The sequence below is a fragment of the Nannobrachium achirus genome, assembly GCF_963921795.1.
Source record: "Nannobrachium achirus genome assembly, chromosome: 11".
Lineage (NCBI taxonomy): Eukaryota > Metazoa > Chordata > Actinopteri > Myctophiformes > Myctophidae > Nannobrachium > Nannobrachium achirus.
In genome coordinates, this window is record NC_137820.1 from 42,764,620 (window position 1) to 42,791,112 (window position 26,493).

The 26,493-nt window shown below is 41.0% G+C and overlaps 1 protein-coding gene across 1 annotated transcript in view; it reads left to right on the top strand.

Annotated features, from left to right (window-relative positions):
- Positions 1 to 414: 414 nt before the first annotated feature.
- LOC308294359 (voltage-dependent calcium channel subunit alpha-2/delta-4-like) overlaps positions 415 to 26,493 on the top strand; it is a gene marked incomplete at both ends in the record, with an annotated part of 118,812 nt that continues 92,733 nt past the window's right edge. Inside the window, 9 exons of the mRNA XM_080737090.1 lie at positions 415 to 518; positions 9,020 to 9,101; positions 12,061 to 12,177; positions 12,275 to 12,334; positions 13,320 to 13,485; positions 13,982 to 14,113; positions 15,533 to 15,593; positions 20,881 to 21,031; positions 24,258 to 24,332. Of these exons, the coding sequence (XP_080593216.1) occupies positions 415 to 518; positions 9,020 to 9,101; positions 12,061 to 12,177; positions 12,275 to 12,334; positions 13,320 to 13,485; positions 13,982 to 14,113; positions 15,533 to 15,593; positions 20,881 to 21,031; positions 24,258 to 24,332 (948 nt within the window). The remainder of the gene's footprint in view (positions 519 to 9,019; positions 9,102 to 12,060; positions 12,178 to 12,274; positions 12,335 to 13,319; positions 13,486 to 13,981; positions 14,114 to 15,532; positions 15,594 to 20,880; positions 21,032 to 24,257; positions 24,333 to 26,493) is intronic.

A 26,493-nucleotide genomic window follows, 5' to 3' on the forward strand; every position in this document is an offset into this window, starting at 1 on the left:
CTCACCTGGCTGCCGACGTCACTTCTGCTCATCCCATTGTTGGACCTGCATCCTGAAATGTACCTTTGATTTCAGAGCGGTCGATTCTTTCCGGACACCCACAACAAGTGTTTTGAAGACAATGGTCAAGATGAAGATACTTAATTTGAGTAAATAAAACTAAAGAACGAAGTAATGGAAATTGGCGAAAGCGTGACAGCGGCCATGAGGGGGTGTTGCAGTTGCAACTGAGATCATTCAGGGTCAAAAACTCTTCTGCTTGTTTTAGCCAACATGAAAAAAGCGTCACCCTCAAACTCTTCCTCTAACCCTGAGGCTGCGGTTCTACTGAGTTCTGAGTTCTACTGTTCCTCTTGACCAGAGTGGACCTGAGACCTGCATGTAGTGATGTCCCTTGTTGGAGTAAGTGTCAGGATGGAAGGCAGGCACCCGGGATCAGGAATGCAAGGCCTGTGGATCCTGGGATTCTGTACGTTATGGATCACGGCCAACGCCCAGATGAAGATTCCACCAGAGACGTGAGTTCATTTTGCTGCTCTGTTCCGACCGCTAAACTTCAGAGAGGTTCTATGACCATTGGCCTGATCCCCGGCCCTGACCCCAAGATACGGTCTTAACAGTATGCAAAGGTTGGCGAGGAATATCACGCATATTTAACTTTTTCTCCATGATGATTTGAAGACTTTATTTCAGGGTTACTCAACTTAAGATGGCTCAGAGGCCACTCTGCAAAATACCTAAAGTCCAAGGGCCACAAGCTAAAAATTACGGTCCTATTTTGGATGTTTAGACAATGATTTTCTAACACGCTATATAAATATGACTACCGGTAGTTTAAAAATTAAGGAAACACACAGAAAACCAAGGGGTTTTGGAGAGGAACTGAAAAATGACAACAGAAATTATTTGTCCACACAGAAAGTTGAAACAATATATATTTTGGTATGGCCGCACAGACATGCCGCAGGGGCCGCATGCGGCCCATGGGCCGCAGGTTGAATAGTGCTGCTTTAGTTACTAGTTATTTTGTAGATTTTGATTATTATTACAACACATAGCTTAACCACTTCAGCCCTATATAATATTTCGGACATGTGCAAGATCCTCTGCCCTAGGGGTCCCGGACCTCCTGTTGAAGACCCCTGATCTAGATCATTCAGTTTATAAACACAAACCGTAGCTCTACAACAACTTTGAACTCAGAGTTCTTTTGTGGTTTTCATGACATGGTGCTCACTCATTAACAATTGCCCACAGAGTCACCACCATCAGTGCATCTTACTAGCAGTAAATGTGTCTGAATGTATTTCTGGGAAACAAAACTGTGGTTGACTCCTAAGGGCTTCAATAGGTCTTTAGGGTCATTAGGGGACAGGACATCACTATCACCATCCACACTTTCATCTCAGTTTGCTTGCAGCAGTTGGGTGAACTTTAGAGTTCATGATGTGAGCAAGTCTCTGGGTGAATGCGTTGTGGGTGTATCTGCCACTCAAAAGATTATTAGGCTTATGACTAATGACTAATGACAGTTATGACTGTCCATGGTCTTGGATGGCTGAGTGGACAGGTCAGGTGCACTTCCTGTTGTCTATCAGGGACGTGCAGAGAATGTTAGAGAGGCAGGGGCTGAAATGTCTAAAAGGGCCTTTTGGTGAAAATATTGAAAATAGCAGACCTCCAAGCTTACAACGCGTTGCGTTGCGGCACGTTGTGAGCTTGGAGGTCTGCTATTTTCAGTACTTGATACCACACTAAACTAAGCATAAAAAAGGCAATACTGGAAATGTGGTGTACGGCATGGATTTCTACACAGTGAGGACAATTCTTTCAACATATTGATTATGCATTCAAGTTCAGGAGAGTTTGGAAAAGGCAATTCTCTTGAATACTGCCTTCAGGTATGGCATGGAATGAGGGCATTTGCATTTCTTTCACCATAGTAAAAACTGCATTCATGGTCTGGAGAGGGCACTTTTTACAGACAGATGAAAGGGCAGGGGCTCAAGCCCCCTTTCAAGTCTATGTGTGCATGTGCCAGTTGCCTATTGATGATAACCAGGTTATCAGTGGTTCTCAAAGTGGTGTCCAGGGAGCCCTAGGGTTCCAAATGTACCCTTACAGGTATGTTATTACTCTCAAAGTTGTAAAAAAAAGTTTGAGAACCACTGATAGATGGACCATAGAGGAACCATAGAGCAGGTTTCTCAAAGTGGGTGCTGTGATGCAAGTCTAGGGGTGCTGCAGAATATTTTGGTATTATTTGAAATTCGTCAATATCGTATAACCACTTATATTTAGAGGACCTGAGTTGCGCTGTTCTTGGCACATTCTTTTTCAATCTACACCAAATCTCTTCACCAAAAAAACAACAGATCTGCAAGCTTGTAGATCTGGTGAATGTCCCCCCCCCCACCCCCAGAATAAGGATGCTTGGTTTCAAGTGGTTAAACATCAATTATAAAGTCAATTTTAATCTGTCCTATAATGGAAACGTATATTGTCTCAGGTTTTTCTCCTGAATACTGTATCTTAAGGGGGAATTTATACATATTTATGTACTGTAATAGATGTAAGGTGCTATAATTACTTGCGCCAGCGTAGCGTGCAAGTACTACTTTTGGTGCTGTCCGATCATAGCCTTGCATAGCCAGACAATAGGCTATCACACTGCGTGCTGCTTTGTGTTAGCAATGGCAGATAGCTAGGCTAGTCCAATCAATTTAACTGTCACTTTAGCTATACGTTAGTCTCATGGTTGGGTCTCTGCGACAGAGCCAATCACTGTGCCCTTGAGCAGAATGCTGAGCCTCGTTATATCTCTTATCTCTTTAGATAAGAGCATTACAGTAGAAAAATAAAAATATATATAATGATCCCTTATCCCCACGTACCCTGATGCCATTCCAGTTTTTGTAAAAAAAAAGAAAATAAAATATATAAATATAATAATAATAAATGCTTCGAGTAATCCATTATCTTTTAAAAAAGCAGCAACCGCTTCAGAAATTGATTTATTTTCTCCAAAACCAATTCGAATCAGTTTGTGTTGAACAGAGCGAATACAAAATTCTTTAATGCAATGACGTTGAGACTGACATTTTCAGTTCATACTAAACTTGCTTGAACAGTGAACAGCACATGAACAGTGAACGATTTGTACTATACAGTATATGTAAACAGCAGGCCTACCAGCATAAATCTACTCGTTGCCTCACAGTATGATTAAAGGAGACCTGCTGTAATCACATCACATCATGTATGAGGTCATTTAGGGTGACGCTTGATTATCCGTTCTGAAGCTGTGATTACACACGGATGGACCCTGATTCCTGTCCTGTCCTGTCTAGGGATGAGACGATAAGCGATATTATAGTTTATCATGATAAAAAACACTCACGATAATAGTATCGTGGAGATTTAATCTATTGTGATATCGTCCTCCATCATGCACTAGGATCAATTCACCTTTTATTTGCCAAGCTGCATATCCGGTACCACTTAAAACCTCTATAATTGGTAAAAGGTACATAATATACATACTTGATGCCAACGCAACGCGTTGTGAGCTTGTAGATCGTGTCTTTTTTGGCAAATGTTCCACCCTAGGATAATGGATTTTGATTATCGCGATAATATCGTAAATCGTGATTTCTTTTGTCACAATAATCGTGATATGAAATTTTCATATCGTCCCATCTCTAGTCCTGTCCCATCTCTAGTCCTGTCCTGTCCTGTCCTGTCCTGTCCTGTCCTGTCCTGTCCTGTTCTGACCTGTCCTGTCCTGTCCTGTCCTGTCCTCTTCTGTCCTGTCCTGTCCTGTCCTGTCCTGTCCTGTCCTGTCCTCTTCTGTCCTCTTCTGTCCTGTCCTGTGTGCAATTGAACCGTATCCAAAAACCTCAGAGTCAAAGAGATAATCTTTGTCTGTCAGTGGGTCATGTCCACGGCCGTCAGTGGATTTGGTCAGGAGGACAAACAGCAGTCAGACATGATTTAATGTGATTTGCCAGGTGGTGGAATTGAGCCCGAGCTTAGCTCGGCAGTAAAAGTAAGTAAACATCATTTAGTGCACAATTCTAATGCAGTGACAGTCACATCTTCTGCTAAAGGGACACTGTCACACTTTGATTTCAGAGGATGGATATCATAGTCAAACTACAGAAACAACAATATTTAGCAAATATTATACAAATATTTTACTCCACTACAATTATTTGGCTATGTTCAGCCCTATACTGTATGCGTCACATTATATTTTATAGATTTATATACATTTGAAAACTTGTGTAATGGGACATTCTGCATAAAGAGTACTTTCTACTTTTTGTACATTAAGCATATTTTGATAGCATTTTTTTAAATTCTTTTAACAGAGTTTTTCTACATTGATATTTTTACTTAAAGGGGTACTGTCACCTAAAGGGGTACTGTCACTTTAAAGAGTCATCTTAAAATATGAGTTAATATTTTTATGATGTCATTGTGGGAATGTGCAATTATAAGCAAATCAAATGAATTGACTGTACTTAGACTACTTACTGTACTGGTCAGCTGTTGTTGAGGAGCGAAGGGCAGATTACACTTTGACATGAGTTTCAGACTATTTCAGACCCTTTTCAGAGAGACCACGTGACCTACTGTATCATACTATTATAATTTCGGGGCGTGTCAGCGGGCCTTTAAGTAAAATGAACCCCCCAGTTCAATTATTTTGATTATTTCGGGGGGTCATGGCCTGAAAAGGTTGAAAACCACTGTTTTATGTAATAGAGGCAGTGCAATGCATTGAAAAAGATTCATTCATCTAACACACATTGACACAACTGCCTGTATAGCCTTCTGTGTCTATTCTCTTCTCTGTGTTTAATTAAAAACACAGAATTATTCTGGGCAACTTTTAATCATAAATTCAGATTTTTTAATTGTGTCATACATCAGAGCCTCCATCAAAGTCACACAATCTTGTTGTTTAGAAATTGTTGTGACACGTTGTGAGCTTGTGGATTGTATATTTTCGCTAGTCACCAATTAGTAATCGATTATTTTAGTAAATGATTATAATCTATTACTGGGTGTTGTGACTATAAATAGAGTTATTGTTATTTGATAAATCACAAAATATAGATATATCCCAGTGCAAGACGATTGGTCGTGTTGAATCAAGTGAATGAGCAGGTCAATGATGGTGATGAATGTTGTACCACCTGCAGTGCCTCAACCATATTAAGCGGTTAAACCCATTAAATCCCTACCCAGATTTTGAGTACAAGTGACAGTAGCCACTATAGCCAGGGAGCTGAACAGGACAACAGATGGTCATTGGTCCACACAGGTTGGAGTCTGTGTCCTCAAAGGAAGCTCCTAGTATAGGATGGGCAGCTCCACCCATGATCAGGATGTCTGCCTGAGTCATGTCTGTCTGACTCTGTCCCTCTCAGTTCAATTCCGTTCAATTCAAATATGCTTTATTGGCATGACAAGCAGTCTTATGTTGCCTTAGCGTTAATGACAAAGTATTATACAAAACTAGATAGGTGCAATTCTTGGACATTGCAAGTGTGGTTGAGCTGACGCTGACCATTTATATTATATATTGTGATGTCAAGCATGAAGAATATAAACAAAATTACATTAATTAATTCACAGATGTTGGACTATTCAGAATAATGAGCCTTTGGACCCCCTTTAAACTAAAGAAAGGCAATTAAAATATACATGGTAAATGGAACTAAAGTTGTAGAAAAAAATAAGCTAACCTTCTGAGGGAGTATTGTAAAATAAAATGGGGAAACTAACTTTTTGGGGGAGTTATTGTCTCCACCAGGAGAGTATGTTTTCGCCCCTGTCCGTCCGTCCGTCCGTCCTTCTGTGTCTGTCCGTCAGTCCGTCCGTCCCTCCGTCCGTCCTTTCGTCCGTCCGTGTGTTCGTTCTTCCCATTAGTTTATACCAGCTAATCTCCGGCGTCGTAGTTGTCTCTGCCAGGAGAATGTAAGCAATTTACCCCGAGTGAGAGGACATTATGCTCTGATAATGTCCTGTGTGAGGGGGTGATCGGACGAGGCGAAGCCGAGTCCGATAACACCCTCACACAGGACATTATCAGAGCATAATGTCCGACCCCGAGTGGTAAATAGCTTTTCTACCACTTTTTTCCGTATACATGAAAGAAAACACATAGTTGTAACTTGCAAGGATATTAAGTTACAATCATTATTGCCTATAAAACTTCCGCGACGACAGCAAATAGTTCCACAAACAACATCTTCTACTCACCACCAGATGACGCCAACTCCATGCAGAGAAAGATGTCTAGCATACAGCTAAGCTAACGTCAGTTAGAAGGACCGTTCCGGCCGTAAATAGAGGCTGTTCGCTTCCAGAAAGGCATAGGTTCAGAGAAAAGGGGCTTTAAAGTTGGCGGATTGCATTGGATCCAAATAAATCGGCGACGTCGTACGCACGTTAGTAAACATAGGACCGCTACGACCGTCATATGTTGGTTGGGGGAAAGGTGTTCCGACTACCTCCTGAAGTCCCCGGATGTACACTGAGGCGCATTGATCTCGTCCTCACACAACTGCGGCGGTTGTTCTGCCATAACCTCCGGAATTTAGCCAATCAGAATCCAGTATTTGAACATGTGACTAGAAAAAGTGGTAGAAATATGTTTTTGCCCCTGTCTGTCCGTCCCTCCGTGTGTGTCCGTCTGTCCGTCCGTGTATGTGTCGGTCCCATTAGTTTGTTACCAGCTAATCTCCGGCGCCGTTGGCCCAACTGTGAACACACACTCCTTGGATGCCAATTCAGAACCTTTGCCCCACATTTCTCACATGGCCCTGTTCTAGCGCCACCATGAGGCAGATTTTTGCTAAACACATTTCTGTACACTACTCCTACAGATTTTGTCCACAAATCATGCAAATCAGTACATAGTATCTCTATAGTCATGTGATCAAGACTGATCTGTCCGATATTTCATATTCCATCCTATGACTAATATTGGCTTCCAACCTTTGCAGGATTGCTCAGTTTCTGCGGAAAATGCCTCAAATCAACACAGCTTGCAATTACCGTGAAATTTGCCACACATATTCCCACTAGGTCAAGGAACAAATGCCACCCTTTCACATTGGCCTATTATAGCACCACCAGGATGCCTGCCCTTGAGACATGAGTTGGAAGTATGAAAAGAATGACCTGACACTTAACTTTGCGACTGTAGCTTGAAAATTATAACTTTTTGACAGTCAGGATAAATTAAGTGTAAAGAAGAAGTTGCCATTGTAGCTTTTGAGCGGGAGAGGCTGTCTAAAATGTAACATTTTGGTAGCATTGTAATTTCTGGCATCAGGCTGCTGAATGCAAGGGATTAACCTCCATAACAGATGGACTAATGAAACAGAATGCTTAGTCAGCATAATGCAGAGTACACCCAGGCTCCGGTTGCTGTGTGTGTGTGTGTCTTGTGTGCGTGCATGGGTGCGCATGTGTGTGTGTATATGTGTGTGTGTGTGTGCCAAATCGTCTAACCACAATCATTTGAGATAATCGCAAATATTTGAGATAATCGCAAATATTTTGCATAATCGTCTCCATGTTATTCAATTAGCTCACAACTTTAATGTTTTTCTAAGTATAAAGTGATTAAATATGTCAGTCATTTATTTGTATATTAGGGGTTATGTGTCATATGTGCCCTGTTCAACTTAGTTCTAAAACAATTAATCGTCATGTAAAATGTCATAATCAGACATTCCTACGGATGAGAGGAATCCTCAGCTGATCCCGCGCTGTCCAAAAATGTAAATCTACATGTCCTCTAGTCTGTCCATTTACAATACAGTACAGCCACCTTCATTCAGTCTGTCTCGCTCTCCCCAATCCACTATTTAATTAACCCCAAGTACATGTTCATCTATATTCATCTTGCCATGTAATGTAATATAACGCTAGGCTGTGTTCTTTCTGGTGATTTGAGTGGTGTAATTTCATTGACACCGTAATGGAGTTTCTGCATACGTTTTTTCGTCGGCTCTGCTGCCACTTCACGCACGAATCGCACTGCACGCACGCGCACAGGCACGCATGCACACGTACAGGCACTCAAAACGCATGCAATCACACACACACACACACACACACACACACACACACACACACACACACACACACACACACACACACACACACACACACACACACACACATTCATACTTCACTATTATATTTGGTGAGTGACTCAGTCATACAATGAAGGATAAATTAGGCTTTAGGAACAACCGGAGCCCTCTATTGATAAACATTGGGAATTAATGCTGTTTTATTTTCTCTTTTTATTTCCGTCGAACGATCATTAGCGTAGTGTGATAAATAATATAATTTACATTTTAGGCATTTATCAGACGATTGTAAACCAGAGCGAAACAAGGCAACACATCAAATGCAAATGGTAATCTAGGATCATCATCATCACAGGATGCCAACAAATGAACCTGGCATCTTTCTACATCAGGGGTCTTCAATGTTTTCAGGCCAAGGACCCCTTAGCTGAGAGAGAGATGAAACAGGGACCCCCACCTTTTCGTGGATTACATATAGTTTCATCGTTTGACAGCACAATCATCAGTGTATTTTGGATTCATGTCAATTTGTGTTTTCAGACATTTAACCGTTTAATAAACTTGACCTTTCACTCCATACTTTGTTTGCTCTTTTTCCCCTCTACACCAAACCCCTTTGCCGAGAATAGCCGATCTACAAGCTCACTGTGAGCTTGTAGATCTGCTATTGTTGGCTAAAGTTCTCAGAATATGGACGTTAAGGTTCAAGAGGTTAATATAAAAAAGGATAAAGAAATAATGTCTATCACACAAAGATTTGGAGGACCCCCTGCAGTAACTCTGAGAACACCCTAGGGGTCCCTGACCCCCTGTTGAAGACCCCTGTTCTACATAAATACTGTAATAATGTTGTATGTCAGTTCATCCTGGTGTTAACTCATAGTGTTTGTGTGTTTCAGGGTACAGGGCTGGGCCTCTATCATGTCCGTGCAACTTCGAGATCTCACTCTGAAATATTCTGGCTCTCAACTACTGCAAAAGGTAAGGAAGATGTTGCTCACATGTAGCCATGATCAAATCAAATCAAGCTTTATTTACAGTATACAGTATACTGTAGCACAGTGGTTCTCAAACCTTTTAGCTCAAGACCCAAAAGAGAAATTAGATGTTTGACCTAGGACCCAAACTAGTGAAAACAGCAGATGTCACAATCGGGTCCAATATTTTGTTCCGTGACCATCGGGCTAGAGAATGATTCAGAAGCTGTGCTCACGGCCAATCGGAAATTAATAGACTACCTGCTCCTGGTGTCCTTAAAAAGGTATCCATCTACATCACGCAAATACGGAAAATAAACCGGAAATGTCTTTTTCTGTCTTTGTCCCAAGTCAACTCATAATAACTTTGACATGTCAGCTAAAAACATTTAAAACATAGCAGGTGCACTGACTGTACCATCAGAAGCAGACATGAGCTGGCGAGTGGAATAGTGCAGAGTATTATAAATCATCACTTCTGTTCCGTGTCAACACACGAAGCGGTGGGGAGTCCCGTCGTCGTGTCAATGTTTTGTGTCGTGTTTTGAGTTTGACGCAACTGATGCATGCGTCGGTACTCGCTACTACTGGAGGCAGTACGTGCAAAACAGCACAGGTGGCCCACACAGTTTGATTGAGCAAATGCATAATCCCTCACACACAACGTTTCTATCTGTACATCGTCTTAGATGTGACTCAGTGGTGGAAAAAGTACTCACGTTTATTACTTAAGTAAAAGTATCAATACTGCAAGATAGAAATACTCTGTTACGAGAGTCCAGAATTCAAAATGCACTTGAGTCAAAGTATGAAAGTGCATAAAAACATACTTAAAGTACCAAAAGTACAAGATGTTTGAAAATAGCTAATAATGTATGTTTTATAATATTATAATATTATAATTTAGTACCTAGTAACTAAAGTTTTCAAATAAATGTAGTGGACTAAAAGTACAATATTTGGATCCGAGATGTACAGTAATAAAGTAGAAGTAAAAGTATTGGAAATTAGAAATACTCAAGAAAAGTACATCTCAAAATTGTACTTAAAGGGGAAGACCACCCATTTTCAATATTGAACTATATCATTAATATACCTTAGAGGAGTTGTGTGGAAATAAAAAAAAAGTTCCCCCTCTTCTGTGTTGCCTAGAACTGGAGGATTGATTTGGGGGTTTGTATTGCAAATCACAATGTGATGACATCACACCGTTGTACTTTACAATACAAAACCCAAAATCAATCTTCCAGTTCTAGGCAACACTGCAGAGGGGGAACTTTTTCTTTATTTCCACACAACTCCTCTAAGTTACTCTAAGGTATATTAATGACATAGTTCAATATTGAAAATGGGTGGTCTTCCCCTTTAAGTACATTACTTAAGTAAATGTACTTAGTTACTTTCCACCACTGGACTCAATTGAGGGAGAACGGTGACACTCTGCCAACGCTGTCTCATTTTAGCAGGATGTCACTGTGTAGCAGCAGGATGTCCTAAAGCCGCTATACGTCAACTAGTGCCAAACGTCTACGTCATAAAAGAACTAGAGTGGTTACCCGAAATCCCCGCCCATTCACTTCTAGAGTTGCTCCCTTTTCATTGCTTTTTACCCCTTCTGGTTTGTTGATGGTGACGTTGCGGGGCTCATCTGCGTTGCCTCGTATGCACATTACTTCAGTACCGGAACCGGCCACCATGACATTAGGGATTCACTTTTGTTTGATTGATTGATTGATTGATTGCATACATTATTAGCAGTTTTCAAAAAAGAGCACAGGAAAGTACAGTTCAAAGAAAGAAATCCAATATATGGCTTCTGGCTTGTTTCCATTCCTTTGTACTCAATTCATTGAAACATTTCATGACAGACAAATATACAATACTATGAAAAACATTACATTACAGTAGACAGTTGTTGGGGGGGGGGGGGGGGGGGGCACTGAGCTTTTGATGGAGAGTAGGGATTTACAAGACTGGTATGTTCCACATTTTTGTGGAATAGCAGGAGAACAAATTTTACCCCTTGTTTGAACCAAATCTGAGTTGTTCGTGATTAGTGGAGTCAGCGTGCGTGTGTGCGTGTGTGCGTGTGTGCGAGTCACACAAGGCAACACAATGACGCAACACAAGTATGTATTAAAGGGATCAAAGTAATGCTCAGATTTAAGAGAATGGCACTCTTTACCATCATGGCCATCAGGATTGTGATGCACTGTGCTTATTTATATACAGTATATTCTCTATTCTGAGGGAAACATTAGCCAAAGATTGTTTTGTGAGCTTACACTAAGCTCTACACTAACATATTTAGTGAAGACAAGAGTGAAAACAGGAGGGGGCCTACTATAGAGCCATGGGGGATTCTAGTATGAAATATATGAACATTTTTAATCTGAAACACACTTTTATACAATATGTAGTGGGGGTCCCTGCTTCATCTCTCTCTCAGCTAAGGGGTCATTGTTGGCCTGAAAAAGGTTAACCCCTTGAAGATGCTCTAGTGGCTAGATAAAATTGCTAGAATATACATAATACAGTAAACATTATTGAATGCAGTAGGAAAATAGAGCTGATAGAAGTAGAAAAGGCAGTTTATAGACAGAATTTGGCGTTTTTGGTTTTTGACGTTGAGAGACACATCTGAAGCACTGACTGTATAAAGGACACTTTATTTGTTTTTACCTCCGCTTACCATTGCTCTGGGTGCTCTTTCTACAATATATATTAAGATTCAGCATCCATTGTATTGGACATTGGGATGTGCGTGTCACTCTTCTCAATGCCTAGCACCAAAGACACCCAGTGAAGCTTTGCTTATGGATAGATGCTAAGTATGTTACATTAGTTATCTACAATAGATAGATACTTCATATAATTGGAATAAAATCTGAAGTACTGATTTCAAGCATGTTGCTAGTTGTCAATAAAAATTAATTAAATATCCATTGGTATGCATTGTCTAGAAACTCAAGGATGTGGAGCCCATCATCAAGATTGTGAAAATCGATGGGCGAGACATGGTGAAGGATTTCTCTGACGACATCGAGCGCATGCTGGGAAGTAAGATGAAGTCCGTAAAGGTGAGAAAATAAGACGGAAACACTCTATTTACATTTTGCCCTTTTGTTCTCGAGATGAGAAATGCTCATAGCTTGTTATCTCCGTTTCTCTCCACAGAGATTAGCAGAGTCTGCGGAGGATGCAGATTTGTACCATGAATTCAATGCCACCTTAGAGGTTTGTCATGTTCTTTATCCCAGACTGTCAAGTGTTAAAGTATATCCATCCGTATCTGTAAGTGTGAAATGACGTTTTGTATAATGTCTGTGAAGACCAAATAACCAGGCCAGTAGCAAGGTTCGTTTGTCTTTTACTGTTCAACTGCAAACCTTACAGGCTGGATGCTCAATCGGTCCGTTACAGGGGAGCCTCTAGCCAAAGGATCCCTGGCTAGTGGCTAATAAGCCAAGTAAGCCTTAATGTATTATAATTGCCCTCTATAACTATAATGTAAGAAAAGAAAAAACACCTTAAATATTGTATTTATTTGATCTTTATTTAGTTTAACTTTTACCCGTCACAAGTTGATGATGGCATTTGTCTATGTGTGGTCATTAGCATGTTCTAATAAAAAAACAACTCCTATAATACATAATATTTTGAGATGGGGTTGGCGGCCAAATACATATAATTCTAGGGGTCCTTGACATGAAAAAGTTTGAGAACTACTGACAGAAAAATCTAGCATTTTGAAGACATTTATAAAATCGGGTCAAACTATTCAAAGACGGGCACACATTTTCCAGATTTTTCAAAAATAGCAGATGTCTGCTATTTTTAGATAATTCGGTTAAAGCGGTTCATGTCAGTGCCTGGAACGTGACATGGATCCAGGTCTTACACAACACACCTTCCTCCATGGACCCCAATAAAACAACAACAACAACAACAACAACAACAACAACAACAACAACAACAAAGATGTAGGACAGGAATCCCTTTTGGGCTTTTTACCCTTCAAGATGGGAACCTCTTTTGGGGTTCTTATATGTACAGTAGCAACATATATACCGGTATATTATGTAATTTCTGAATAAATATTTAAAGTTTCTCATAAAACCTAGGTCAGAATTGCGTTTTTCGACTCAGCCTCAGTCCTAAATGGGTGTTGTAAACACACAATATTTTCCATGAGACCTCTCGCTGTGTCCTCCTCTGACAGTATGACTACTACAACTCCATGATAATCAACACCCTTGACGAGAAGACGGGGGACTTTGTGGAGCTGGGGGGAGAGTTTCCCCTGGAGGAGAACGAGCACTTCAACAACCTGCCGGTCAACGTGCTGCAGAGCGACATCCAGATCCCCACCAACGTCTTCAACAGAGGTCTTTTTTGTAGCTTGAAGGTCGTCTAGCTCAGTGGTCCTCAACCTTTTCAGGCCGCGACCCCCAAAATAATAATATTTTAACTGGGGACCCCCTCCCCACCCCGATGAGCACTAAGAGTTGAGGTATTGCATTTTGTATAATACGGTTCTATAGCAGATCTACATGTCCGGTTCTATAGCAGATTGCGTTGCGAGGCGCTGTGAGTGTGTAGATCGGCTTTTTTCACACCTGCTTTTTTATGTCGAATGTATGTGTATATAAGTTCATTTAGTTAACATAAGTATAACTACATGCATTTGAAGTTAAATAAAAATTTTACTTTTACAGGATTAGCAAAACAATATATATTCAGGATTATAATTCAAAAATAGCATTGTCGCACATTTTCCACAAAAAATGACAGGGGCCATTAGTTTATTAAGGTGACGATATTAGTATTGTGCAGGCTTTCTAGTCGCTGATCTTGTGTGGATCTTGTGGTCTGCACACACAGATCCCAACATCCTGAACTCCATCTACAACTCTGAGGCGCTCAACGACGTCTTCATCAACAACTTCAACAAAGACCCCACGCTCACCTGGCAGTACTTTGGCAGCTCCACCGGCTTCTTCAGGATCTACCCCGGTAATGGAAGCCCAGTACACAGGAAAACACTGAATTCCACACTCATACAATGTATCCATCACAGGTAGATTAGATTGTTAAAGGTGATACACCATGAAATTTCACTTTTCCTATTTTAAAACCTTTTTTGGGGGTCCCACTAGCACCTTCTATCCTCACAAAGTCCCATTTCTGACCGTTGTGTCTTTCTCTGGTTTTGAGAAGGCGAAGGTTAAAAGTATCCCATGGGTTCTCAAAACAGGCTGTCCAGATTAGCTGCCGATTGTGATGTCATCTGCCGATTGTGACGTCATCATCAAAAAAAAGTTAGGGGGGCGCAGTTCAGGCCAAAGGTGGTACTGCAGCTGAAATGCTCTGAGAGCCATTCAAAAATGAGAGAGGCACTCTATTCAGGAGTGGTAATTTAGCCTCAAACCTTTTGAAAAACGTTTTTGGGACATAAACAATATGACATAAATACTTTTTAAATGCATGGTGTATCACCTTTAATGTTGTAACAGAAACATTGTTTTCCTCCTCCTAAGAGTGTGTTTTATTCACAAACAATTATGCTACAGTATACTATTTCTTCTTCATCTTGACCCACATTTTACATATCGCATTGGCAAAATGATATGACACAAACAACACTCTCTATCTACTCTGTATTTATACACCATTACATCTATTTGAACTGTGATGTGTATGTTATCTGTGCTGGGATTCAATTCAATTCAAAGGAGCTTTATTGGCATGAGATTAAAAAAAAAACATACATTTATGTTGTCAAAGCAAGTGTCAAAATATGTTAAAAAACGGTTCAAGAAAATGGGGAAAGTATGCACTATTGGAGGGGGTACAGCATTGTTGTAACTGTGTACAGAGCTATATCATATTGCGTCCTTGTATGTTATATCCTCGCTGTACGGCAGACACCAGCTAACTACATTTTTCAGGTTTTAGATTCATTTCATAAATTGAACACCCTTTACGTCTCTGTTGGTTAAAAAAATTATATTGAACCAATGCAAAGTATTAAAAAGCGCTTCTGACAAAACCTCCTAACTCCATGGATGTTTTGCTCATGTTTAGTTTTTTTCATTTCCTTTTCTGCACGACAGCAGAGATATTACAGGATAATGTTTTTTGGCAGCATTCCTCTCAAACGTATTTAAATACTATATAAAAAAGATTTAAAATGTGTTTAAAGGCAGCAGCTCCGTTTATACAGTATGTGCAGTAGGTCTATGACAGAGGTCCACTCGGTACAGGAAACACAATGGTTAGTATAGTCCTTTGGGTGGTTGTCTATCGCAACAGTTCACAAATCTTGCTGCTGTGTTCTCACATTGTTGTATTAATTCTCCCAGTAGGTATGGGAGTTTTCTTTTCTCGTTGGTCATGTTTCCAACTCACTTCCGGTGTGTGTCATTTTGTCAGGTATCAAATGGACACCGGACGCTAACGGGGTGGCAGCGTTTGACTGTAGGAACCGTAACTGGTAAGCTCTGGAATCCTTGAATAGACTAACCCACTGATCCCAAGACCCTGAAAGCTGACCCTGTCTCTGGGTCACCAGCGTCATGTGATCCACTAATATAATCTCTTCTGACTTGAGACGTGTACTGTCTCGTGAAAAATTAGATAGATAGATAGATAGATAGATAGATAGATAGATAGATAGATAGATAGATAGATAGATAGATAGATACCTTTATTATCCCAAGGGGGAAATTCAGTAATTAACTGTTGCCAGCGGTTCAGTGCTCAATATTGAAAGAATACTTTTATACCTTTTAACCCCCTTAATCCTGGCTATCCATATTTTCAGTATGTCATTATTGGTGATTTCTTTTTAAAGCATTTTGGCTATTTTCACTACCCTTTTAGTGCTCAAGTGGTTGCTACTGTATGGTGTAAGTAATGGGTTAAAGATATCAAATCATTTTTGACTGAAGGGGATATTTCAGAATTTCACTTTCAAACATTTTTGGTGTCTTTTCAACATATTCTCAGGCTTTTGTGTTTCACCCCAGACAGTTTTTAAGTTACTTGATTCAGTATTTAAATATTTGATATTCCTTTTAGCAGACACGCCACCTCCTATACAAACCCATACATATTAATTCAAACTCCATTTTAACCATGTTAGATTTGTTGAAAACACCCATCCTTAGTTCTGAGTGATAGTGTCCTTCTTATGCGTTTTTTTTTTAATCATTCTTTCATTATTATCATCTTTATCATCTTTCAATTCATCTTAAATGAAGTTTGTAGTTACAATGTGTTTTGTCTGATAAAATGTATATCAAATATCTAAATATTGAATCAAGCAACTTGAACAGTCTGGGGTGCTCACAGACCCTTTAAGAACTGACATTCTAAACAATTATGGCCCATGACAAATATTCACACCATCAAAGTTGCTCTTCCACAACTCAATCAGAATGAGCCATCATCTCCTGATGTTCTATGACCCGCGGGTGTGAAATACTGATCAACATGTACACACTGCAATCCTTATGCTGACACACTGACACGTCTCCAGATGGCACGTAGAATGAGGACAAGCTCCTACACACACACACACACACACACACACACACACACACACACACACACACACACACACACACACACACACACACACACACACACACTGTATTCATACAAAACTGTTGTCTCATTGCTCTCCTTTGTTCTTAGACGTTGTTCCATGATCCATCGATTTGTGTGATGAAGGCCTTAAATGTGCTGATTCATCACATCACGTACTACCTGTGAGCAAGAATCGCACCTCCTCCGTTGTCATTCCAGCTTTTATAGATTTTTGTGGTTTCACAATACAAAATGTGTTGGAAATTGGCCAAACATCTGCCACTTTAAAAAAAATAAAAGTCCCCTTGTTTTTGAAATTGCTAATGGTGGAAAGGTTTTCATTGATTGATTGAATACTTTATTAGTCAAAAATGTAAACCGCACAATGACGAGGTACAGTTAGAAATAAAGGCTAAAAGGATAACCCTGGGGAAGTCTTTCCATTGTGGTCCTACCATATGTATTCAATGTATCAACATTATGTAACATAAAAATAACACAATAGTACAAATCATCAACCAATATAAAACACTATTATGTACAAAAGAGACAAAGGAAAAAGGGCGGCAGTGAATGACGCCTCCTTTCTGTGGGAACCTCCCCTTGCCAATGATTTACATCTTTGAGATGAGACTGTCGTCACTGTACCATGTTTGTTCTATATTTGTGTAGAAAAACAATTAATGTAAGATATAAACTGTATGCATAGTTCAACTAAAAGTACTTTGCAGAGAGAAAGTTTGTCTTTTGGAAAGCGAAAGGTTTTTCACAGTGACCACCAGTGAAGAGATTGCATGTAGACTGCCCGTATATCAACTCAGTATCAGGCCCTGGATTTTTAGATTAGGTCCATGGATACTGCCCAGCATCACCATGCACAGAGCAACAACACTGCATCCAGGCAGAGCACACAGCCTGCTATATTGCCCTGATCCCATGGAAAAGACTTTAAGCTGCTCCTTAAGTTGTTTAGCAGATCAGTAGCTGGGTCAGTGGGACTCACATGGGTGCCATATGCCACTATTTATGCATTCATAAATTATACCAATCAGGGGGTGTTGTTTTGGAGATGTTATTTCTTAAAAGGTATCACAACGCAAATTGTATAATATTAAATTCCCTGTATTTCTGTCAGTAATGGCAAGGGATATTACACTTGCACATACTTTATTTTTAATATTACCTACGTTTTCACATTCTCAGAGTTGCCGTTTAGTCGCGTACTTACTCAAAGCAGCACTACGTAGTAAATTATGGCAGCCAACGTCTTTGACTTCATTACCCAAGAGTCTCAGCAAGCATGTCCAACGAGGACACGCTGTGATTGGCCAGCCTTCGCTTTGACTGGCAGTTCTGCCTTGGTGTCTTGTCAAATGACAGGATGAAGCTCATTGTCTCCACTATACATAGTAATACAGTCGAGCCCCTAACAGGGACCCCCCTGATTCTATACATTTATGGAGGGATGATTGTTTTTGCTTACACTATAAAATTGTTAACAAATTACATAGTGCTGTGAATTTCTGTGCAGTGTCTTTAAGACTCGGTTTATCTTGGTTTATTGTCTTATGACAATACATTGTTGTGTATGTATTAATGCATTAAAAAGCAGTGCACTCCAATTTAGGTAAGGGGACAGTGCTTTATTTGGATATAAGTTACAGCTCAAAGGATTCATTTGATTACATTTTATAATATTGGCAAATCACAGCAAGTTGTGTACAAGATCACCTGAGCAAGCATTTGGCCACAGTCGTTGTAAGTAGTGTTGCCCGATCCCGATCACGTGATCGGATCGGCCGCCGATATGGCCGTTTTTATAAGATCGGAGATCGGGGAAAAAAAATCGGGAAAAAAAAAAGTTTTTTTTTTTTTTTTTTTTTTTTTTTCAAAAAAATATTTTCTGGGTGTACTGAAAGTTACAGGTAAGGTGAATGCGATATGAAATGTAAGCTTACCATAATCACAGTAATCCTTAATCATTTTCAATCATATTCAAGGGCTTTTGGAGAAATGAGACAGACAGAGCACTGCAGAGGGAAGGTGATTGTGTCAGACTCTGTACAGCTGGCAGCTGATGCCAATAAGTAGTAATTGGCCCCTTGCTAATGGATCAAAGGAAGGCAATTATGTCTCTCTGCACTGTCAACTAGCTCAGTGGTTCTCAACCTGTGGGTCGGGACCCCCAGGGGGGTCCTCAAATTATTTTGGGGGGGTCCCCAGATGATTAACTTAATGTGCAACATTGTTTTCTCTCTCAACAGTAAACAAATCAACATAAAGTTTAAGTGTATAGAGGGTATCTGCACATTTCGAAAGTGAAAAATTAAGGACTTTTTAATACCTCTAAAATGACAAATTAAACATTGGCCAAATTGTCAAATATTAAAGCCAGAAATTGTGAAAATAGCCGATCTACATGCTCACAACTCCTCGCGTTGCGAGGCGTTGTGAGCATGTAGATCTGCTATTTTCACAATAGAACAGTGTTATACAAAATATACTTCCTCAACTCTTCAGGGTCGGGGGTCCCCAGTTAAAATATGATTATTTTGGGGGTCACGGCCTGAAAAGGTTGAGAACCAAGTGATAGAATGAATAGAATTTTTTTTTCTTCTTAATGCGTTGCCAAAAGATCGGATCGGGAAAGATCGGGATCGAATCGGAAGCAATAATATATGATCGGTATCGGATCGGGAGCAAAAAAACCCTGATCGGGGCATCCCTAGTTGTAAGGAAAGACAATTTCCCTTTAACAGGAAGAAACCTTGAGCAGAACCAGGGTCTATAGGGTGGGTGGCCATCTGTCGTAAGGGGCAGAGAGAGAGGGGGAGGAGGATGGAGATTGGGGAGAGAGAAGAGAAGAGAGGAGCTCAGTGAGCAATAGGAAGACGCCCTGCAGTCTAATCATAATCGATGCTATTGGGCAGAAACCCCTTATCTCCACATTGTTTGTGTTTTTTCGTAAAGTAACGCCGATATTGATACTAAAGCTTCACACAAAAGCTTCAGATTCACAAGCTCGAAACATGCTGCTTTGCGTCACGTTTTGAGCTTGTAGATCCTCTACTTTTGAATTTGAATCCTGAAAAGTAAATAGTTTTTGGACACATACTGTATAAGGTTTCCACTTTTCCACTTTCATTCACTTTTTTTTTTTTTTTCTTTTTATCCCACGGTTTTGTAACCCATTTTTTCACTCAGTGCCAATTGCCTATGTAATCCTGGGCTCTGCTCTCCCTCTGCCGTTCCTGGGGAGACAACAGACTGACCTCTCATGCTTCCTTCTATGCATGAGGAGTCCAAGTTGCTTCTTTTCACCTAACAGGGGGATTTCCCCGGTTTGGACATAGCGCGTGGAAGGAACACGTTATTCCAACCAGTTCCATTCCCCTCCATAAGGCGCACCAGGAGAGGCAGTATAGAGACCAGTATTACTGCATGTTTTTGTGAGGCTATTTACCCTAAGAGATACGGGGAGAACATGCAAACTCCACACAGAAAGGTCCTTTCGCCAACCCCACCTAGGGTGTGGGAGCGGAGGAGAGAACACGCCCCCAGCGTCCCCCAGCGGGAATCGAACCCAGGAACCCAGCGCTACCAACTGCGCAGATAGAGCAGCATAGCTAAGGGCCAGTTCTGTTTCCTCAACAATTACAGGCGCATTGAGAGCTTGTACAGTAGATGGTTTCACTGTGCAACATGCTTTCATATGGAATCCAAATGACTGAAATCAGTCAGACTGAGAACTTTTATTCTGTATCTTCTGCAGTGTTGATTACTACGACAAAACAATATTTGTCCACTACCTTTTTTCATTGACAAACTAAATAAAAACAGAATAAAAACTAAGCTATTATGACCAAATATATTGACAATTTCGTCCACAAATAAAAACTATACTAAAATATTAGGGAGGGACTAGTGGAGAACATACAGTATGTAGTAGAACTAAAATACATCATTTTATGTTTGGTTGTGTTCGGGTGTTGTGCTCTGAAAATGGCAGCTCTACAAGCTCGCAATGTGTCGCGCTGTGACGCGTTCTCAGCATGAAACCAAGTGTGAAATTATGACGCCATCAAGGCCTGCCAAAATACATTTTTGTCAACAAAATCAATTGTAGATGTAGTCAACTAAAACAACAGAGAACTTTTGTATGTATCTTCTGTCCTCTGCCATGCCTCCAGGTACATCCAGGCAGCCACGTCTCCAAAGGACATCATCATCATGGTGGACATCAGCGGCAGCATGAAGGGTCTGAAGATGACCATCGCCAAGCACACCATCAACACCATCCTGGACACCTTGGGAGAGAACGACTTTGTCAACGTCATGGCGGTAAGATACATGCTTATACTCACATCACGTCACGTCACATACCGTATTTTCCGGACTATAAGGCGCACTTAAAAGCCTTTAATTTTCTCAAAAAACTACAGTGCGCCTTATAGTCCAGTGCGCCTTATATATGGATCATTCATTGACATTGACATTCCCTTTAGCACAGCTCCATCTGTTTGTTGCATAACGCAACGGTAGCGTCTATTATATGCGCCTTATAGTCAGGTGCGCCTTATATATGAAAACAGTTTGAAAATAGACCATTCATTGACAGTGCGCCTTATAGTCAGGTGCGCCTTATAGTCCAGAAAATACTGTACTTTTCAATAAGTGCGCTCAACACACGCCTGCCTAAACTATTTTTAAACAGACAATGCATGTGTGTGCACGGTAGTGATGCGCGGGTCAGGTTTTTTTCATAACCCGCACGACCCACAGCCCGCACGAAACGTAACCCGCCCGCGCCCGCCCCGCAGAACAATATACAAATCAACGAATCCGCCCGCCCCGCAACCCGCATTTAAAAAAAAGATGGTAGGCCTATATCATCTCCAGAATAGCTCATCTGTATATACGGCTCTTTTAAGTACCCAACGTCGCTTTACAGAAAGGTTTACAGTAGCACAATATTGTCATGGGATAAATAAACAAACGTGTTGTTCAAATTGGGGTTTAGCCTAAAAGACATTCATTCAAAGACGTTCATTCTCTCTGGGGCATCGTCGGGGTAAGAATGGCGTTTCAGGTTTTATGTCAATCATATTTATATAGCGCAGACAGCAAAAGACGGACAATATTACATTCTGTTAGTTATTGATTAATCACCAGATTGGAGAGATGGGATCATGGGAGCGACTCAACGTGAGTGTGGTTTGTTCATTCAGTCAAAAAATCCGTCTCACTTGCGAAAGTTGTGTTTCAAATCGCATCCGTTGACTGGCTGGTTATATAACTCAACCGACACAAAGTATTTAGCTATAAACGGACTTGTGTGGATGACAGAGACACATACGGTAAGTGAAATCCTGATCAGCGACGCGATGAATTGTTTGTGCATTCTTCTGCTGTGCTCACGTAGTGTCAAATGTTGGCAAAATGCGGTTCGCGGGCCCAACAGGAGCGGAATTGGGACGGTCCTCGCACCAAGGAGCGCTCCTCTCTGGCGCATTTTAAAACTCGCTCGCTCGCTCATGCTCGTATTCAAACGTTATATTCTTATTCTTATAGGCCTACTCTTATTAAGAATAAAAGGCAAATAAGAACAGGTGATTATTCTTATTTATTTTTTGCACATGAGAGTGGTGATAACCCGCCCGCCCGCCGCCCGCCAATATTGAGTCTCAAACCTTGACCCACCCACCCGCACGCGGGCGGGTTGGCGGGCGGGTGGGGGCACCGGGTCGGCCCGCGCATCACTAGTGCACGGCATTGCAGGCACACACATCTGTCTCTGTCTCTATCTATCTATCTGTCTATCTGTTTCTCTGTCTCTCTGTCTCTCTCTCTGTCTGTCTGTCTCTCTCTCTCTCTTTCTCTCTCTCTTTCTTTCTCTCTCTCTTTCTCTCTCTCTCTCTCTCTGGCTCTGTCTCTCTCTGTACACACTCACACACTCACTCTTCGTGAAATGATTATTGCTTCAAGTCATTTAGTAAACCTACAGGTAGTCTTAGTATACCAGACTCGTCTGACTGAGTTTCTGAATGCAGGGTAGTTTGCTAGAATGCCATTAGGTAGAGCCACTAACCAACGTAACGCCCACTGCTTTGGAAAACCACCACCCTAATACTTTAGTTTTAGCAACCAAAGCTGGGAGATGGTCCTCAGTCTCTGATTGAGTTAAAGCCTTTAGAGACAGTCTTGTGAATCTGTCTTGAGGATACAAACTGTCATGCTAAAATAATGGTGTTTTTCAGAAAACACTAAAAACTGAACCAATAGTCAATAGTCATGTAGCAATACATGACTATTGACATACAAATAACACTGTCTGTCAGTTATGTAACATACTAGGATTAAATGAGTTGAGCCAATTTGTGTTTTGACTTAAGGAATTGTAAACCTGACTTAAGCCAAATTATTTCTGGAGTAAGTGACAACAAACTTTTTTTGTTTTGTTTTGTTTTTATTTGTCCAAGTCACATATTGTCTTTGTGATGTAGACCATAAGTCACACTCTTGAACATAGGCCATTATACTACTGGGGTGGGATCAGCATGATCTTTTTCAATAAGGATATAGGCCATTTTACCAGAGGTGGCCAGTGTCACAAAGAGCTGATTTTGGCAAAAATAAAAATTTCCTCAAGAAAGGATGTACAATAGGCCATTATTTTTAGCAAGGCGGCCTCTTATCTGGCTCATGTTTCAACATGTCCCCCCCAGCATGACTCTAACAGTGAACACCTACACTTAATTATCCAATCTGGATCTTTGAAGGCGATCCAATTTGAACTGGCAGCAGCGGGGTTAGTTATCTAAGGAGTTGCTTTAAGCTAAGTGGCTGCACACAAGGTGTTGTGAAACACATTACTAAGGCCCTGTGCCACTTTATTTACACTCATACACTGTGCACATTTCCTCTAGGCCAAGGGTCTTCAACTAGGGGGTCCTCAGAGTTACTGCAGGGGCTCCTCCAAATCTTTGTGTGATAGAAGCTTTTTTCTCCTTTTCTATATTAACCACTTGAACCCTAGGGTTATTATTATTATTGCGACCTGACGGTCGCAGTTACTATCAAAACCTCCACTGACTGTCTGTCAGTCTGTCTGTCAGTCAGTCTGTCACGTCACACTTTTCCCCTACTCATATCTCCGCCACCGTTGCCCCTATCCATGCCAAACTTTGCACACACACTCCTTGGCTGCCAAACCACAACCTCCACCCCTCATTTCTCACATGGCCCTCTTCTAGCGCCACCATGAGGCCGATTCTTGCAATACACATTTTTGGACGCTGCTCCTACATATTTTGGCCTAAAATCACGCAAAGCGGTACACAGTATCTCTAAAGTCATGTCATCAACATGGATCTGTCCCATTTCCCATATTTCCTCCTGATTGGCTACCATTGCCTTCTAAAGTTTGTTTATGAGACGTGGCGGTCGCTTATCTCCCGATTTATTTATTTTTTCCTGGTTATTAATCATTACTGTGGTGGTGACTCCATATCCACTGACTAACTGTCTGCGTTTCATTTCCCAATGACTCTGATGTCTACACCCACAGTACACGGACTACGTACGCTATGTGGAGCCCTGCTTTAAAGGCACCCTGGTCCAGGCCGACTTGGACAACAGAGAGGTAAGTAAACGTTAAGCCCATTACGGGTTTCATGGAGGCTTTAGCTGCTCATCCTTCCACTGAGACTCCCTGACTGAGAGCTGCCAGCGGCCGGCCATTCCATTACACCATGTGACGTGAGGGAGGTGACACTCACGCATGGGCGTCACAAGGGGGGGGGGGGGGGGGGGGGGGGGAGTGGGACTGAGTTACTAGGGCACAAGCAAGGTGGAGGGGCCTTAATTATTTTATACTTTAGCTATTGAAAAATAGCAGATCTACAAGCTCGCAGCGCAGCACCGAGTGCCGCGCTGCAAGCTTGTAGATCTGCAATTTTTTTTTTAAACGTCGTGAAAATGTGTGCAAATCTTTTAATATATACTGTATATTTTTAACCGAACATTTGTAGGCCTAACTCAAATTTTGCTTCTGGGGGGTCCCTGGAACTAAATATTTTGAGATGGGGTCCGTGGCCAAATACATATCATTTTGGGGGTCCTTCACATAAATATTTGAGCACCATTGACATAGAAACATAGGTTTTCCAAAAAACCTTAGAAGGATTGGAAATATTCAGACTCTTCATTTTCATTGAATTCTCAAGATTTTTCAAAAATAGCAGGTCTACAAGCTCGCAGAACGGCACGCGGTGCCGCGCTGTGAGCTTGTATATCTGCTATTTTTCAATAGTTAAAGCACAAAATGTGAGTGAGTCCTTGTACCCAGGGCCCAGAATTTGGTGTGACACCCCTGATTCCATTACACCATGTGACGTGAGGGAGGTAACACACACGCATGGCGCTCTATGTGTGGGAGGCAACGCCATGTGGTGGACAAAGATACTTCTGGTCATATATTACTCAACTACTAAGTGAAAGTACTGTAACCTGGGGGCGATAGGGCTTTTGCTTTTGCTGCCCCCAACCCTGTGAAATTCAATTCAATTCAAAGGAGCTTTATTGGCATGAGAAAACAAACCTTTTGTTAAAAAAAACAAACTGTTGAAAATGGGGAAAGTACATACAGTTGGAGGCGTTACATTATTGTGTCGTTATATACATGTTACATACAGTAGGCCTACAGGGTATAAAGCTTTTTGAGACAAATAGCAGCAATCTTTTGCAGTGACTTTGGGACCAATAGCATCATTTCTTCTCAAAACTATTTAAATAGTATAGAAAAAATCAAACCCAATGTGAAGTGAGCGGTGGTTGTGCTTGCATAATGTCTTCAATTGGTAATTGGTGATGTAATACAGGCTACACACACGCACATTGCTATGGCAAAACGCTGAGGAAAACACATTGCTATGGCAAAACGCTGAGTAAAAAGACTAGGATATAAGTCTAGGATGTAATTGGTGATGTAATATGGCTAGTTTGGCTACACACACACACATATTGCTATGGCAAAACGCTGAGGAAAACACATTGCTATGGCAAAACGCTGAGGAAAAGTGTCTATAGATAGTGGCTACAGATAATTGGTGATGTAATATGATGTAATATGGCTACGCACACACACATATTGCTATGGCAAAACGCTGAGGAAAACACATTGCTATGGCAAAACGCTGAGGAAAAGTGGCTACAGACACTTAGGAGCGGTTTACCACCGCTCAAAAAAGCCTCCAATTTAAAAATACGTTTAAAGGTAGCAGCTCTGTTTATATATGCAGTTGGTCTAGAGCTATTTGAGTATGGTCTAGAGGTCTGCTCGGGACACTCAATGGTTAGTAGGCTGAGTCTTTCACTCCTCAATACTCTCAAAGAAGCCCCCACCCTCCAAACAAAACCGCTCTCAAAACCCCACCTCTTCAATATGGCTTTCCCCAGCTAACTGTCCGCCTCCTGTCTCACCATTCCAGTGTTTCTATTAACTTCATAGTCTTTGGTCAATTTTTTTATGTTTTTCCAAATATTGTTGAGATATACCGGTATTCACATAAGTAATTCATTTCATGTGTTTTTGTAGGCTATATTTGAGCTCCTGGGGTCCTTCTTATAAATGTAGTGGAATCAAAAGCACACTATTTGTCTTTTTAACACACACACACACACACACACACACACACACACACACACACACACACACACACACACACACACACACACACACACATGGTGTGGGAGGTAAAACACATACGGTGTTAGTACATACAGTAGCTGTGTCATACAGTAAA